Raw genomic sequence first — 2,725 nt, forward strand, 5'->3', positions numbered from 1 at the left:
ATGGAGTCAGCAGTGGAAGGAAGGCTGAGTAGGCACTGTACACCTGCTCGAACTGTTTGAACTCTTCTGCCCTTTACACACATCGCCTGCACAAAATCAATGCGTTTTTTTTTTTACAGTTGTAAAATTTAGGTATTTTTTTAATAATTTTTTTAATAATTGTTAACATCGGTATATTTTATTCTCGATACATGGATATTCCATCGCCCCTTTCGTTTCCTAAGTCATCTCAGTAATTTGTCTTTTGAGCTGAAAGATCACGTTTACTAAGCTTTTGGATGACTTCTCTCTCTAAAAGAAACACCGCAAGCCGTAGAGGGCATGTGTGGAACAAATAGAATCAGTCGTTTTTAATCCAAAAGACTAAAGCTTGTGCATTTACCTCTCCTCTTTTTCTTGGTCATCTGTATGGCTTACTTGGGAAGAATCTTGGTATTCCTGGGGTGATTTCTGGTTGTGGTATGACAACCTCCCTGATGGAATCCCGCTCTTCCCACCACGTGGGAGGTTTAATTAGTGAAGTTCCACCCTTGCGACGGCCACATTCTGAGAGAACCCTCGACATACGTGGTCTGCCACACATCTGGTTTCGATCATAGGACATGTTGCGTCTCCTCTGTGTTTGTGTCCCTAAAGCTCATTGCTCACTTCATGCTGAAGGAAATTACGGCAGTGGCTGGACGTGTCAGACCATGGGGTCTGCGGCAGGCCTGCCTTTTCTTTTCCTAATGTAAATGGCTGTGCCTAGGGAAGGACGAAGTGACACTCAGGGACATAGTTGTGCTTGCTAATTCTGGGGCATTGCCATCATGATGCCCACCGCAGCAGCCCGGTCCACACCAGCAACTCTTTATCTTGAGAAGAAAATAAATATCTCAATAAAATATATTTTTCTGGGCAGGCATAACGCTATAAAGGAGATTTTTTCAGTATCTTCTTTCTTTTCTGGAACCTTAACCATAACCTCATCTCCTGCTTCCTTATTTGGGTGTCGATTTTAGTCATGCTACGTGAGCATGTTGGAGTTTCAGATCCCGGTGCTGCTGACAGTGTTGGGGTGTGCTCCTGTCTAGAACCCCAGCCCTCCAGGAAGTAGTGGGTGTGCAGATACTGTTTCCTGTTACTTGGGTGATCAGCTGTTGTACAACAACAGGCTCCAAATATAGAACCGATTTTTTTATGCCCTCACCGTCCCTCAGATTCAGTTACCTTGTAAGATTTTGTCTTTGTGCCAAAAATGAGGCCTGTTAGTGTTTATTATTGTAAATTTGACTTGTAATTCATTCATTCTAATGGAAGGTAATTGAAAGAATTTAAAAGCTATTTCCTTACCAAATCATTCTTTAGATCTTAGATTTTTTCCAGTCATTGTATTTGTTTTAATCATATGGCATTTTTGCATTACTTAAATTAGTGTTTATGACAACTTTTTCCCAGAGGGAGAGAGTTGATGTTTTGCATCAAGAATTAAAGCACATGGGCCTCTGTTGATATTTGGATTTGTTTTACAATGCAGTAAAAAATGTTGTGTCTAAAATGTTAGGCTTCTCTGAGTGGTCTTGAACATCAGAACTGTTCATTTCTCAAAAGCGAGGGGTCATGCAGACCTGGATCATGTTTCAGAAAGTAGGAACTAGGCTCTCTGAGCCTCAGGTTTCTTGTTTGTGAAACGGGGTGGTGACTTATCTCTCAGTCGTCGTGAGGATTAAAGAATAATGGGTGTAGAGTGTGTGGTGCCTGGATCGACGGAGGCTCAGACAGGCGGCGAGCTTACTTTCTTGGCTGGTTAGAACTTGGGTGACCGCTTCTCTCTCTTTGTCCCAGCATAATTTTTAATAGCACCTTCCTTTGCTCTCAGAAGTATCCCAATTTGGACAGTGATTATTTGGTCACTGATTATCTGGCTAGAGCTCTGAAGTGTTTTTAAACCCTGGTAAGTCTAAGAAATGAATCTGAGGCTTTTTGCAATGTTTCCCATTCCTAACTTTGTCACTTGCTCTTAAACTCGGGTGTTGATTACCAGTTACAAGTAGAAGTTAGATGGCGGGAGTCCATACGTTACCAGTATGTGCTCTAAGAGTTATATTTTCGTAGAAAATAAGTTCTTTATCTCCAAGGAAGCAAGTGACCAGTTTGAATATTTTCTGTCTTGCAGGAACCATTTGTAATCCTGGGCCGCGGAAATCTATGTCTAAGCTGCTTTACATCCGCCTAGCTCTCTTTCTGCCAGAGATGGTCTGGGCTTCTCTGGGGGCCTCCTGGATAGCAGACAGTGTTCAGTGTGACAAGACAGTTGTGAATGGCATCATCGCAACCGTCGTCATCAGGTGAGGTCTTCCCGTCATCTCGTGGGCAATCTAAAACCATCTAAACATGTGAACGAAAGGCCCGTTAATATCTTGTGACGTGGCAGAATTCTTTTGGTTTTACCGAGAGGAACTGGAGCACTGGGGAGTACGGGCCTGGGTTCTGGTCAGGGCCTGCAGAGAAGTTCCAGCTGCTTCCATGTCCATGCTGCAGCACTGCCCACCAGACAGCTCCTTTTTCCTTTGTGGTCTTTACTTTTAAGTCTCTGATCTTTGTGGGGCCTGGGTTAGTAATAGGCTCATAAGGAACTCTCTAGAAGAAACAAGCTGCTCACCTTAGCCCGGTTCTGGGAGAACCACGTCTGCCTCGGTAGCTGGAGCCGCAGCCGTGTGGGTGCAGAGCCTGACTTTTCCGGGAG

General features: G+C 43.8%; 1 protein-coding gene across 1 annotated transcript in view; it reads left to right on the forward strand.

The window, feature by feature from the left end:
- The window catches only part of DAGLB (diacylglycerol lipase beta), a 57,948-nt gene that overhangs the window by 34,245 nt on the left and 20,978 nt on the right, over positions 1 to 2,725 (forward strand). Inside the window, exon 4 of the mRNA XM_023532769.1 lies at positions 2,156 to 2,327. Coding sequence (XP_023388537.1) covers positions 2,156 to 2,327 — 172 coding nt within the window. The remainder of the gene's footprint in view (positions 1 to 2,155; positions 2,328 to 2,725) is intronic.

The sequence above is a fragment of the Pteropus vampyrus genome, unplaced genomic scaffold (assembly GCF_000151845.1).
Source record: "Pteropus vampyrus isolate Shadow unplaced genomic scaffold, Pvam_2.0 Scaffold90, whole genome shotgun sequence".
NCBI lineage: Eukaryota > Metazoa > Chordata > Mammalia > Chiroptera > Pteropodidae > Pteropus > Pteropus vampyrus.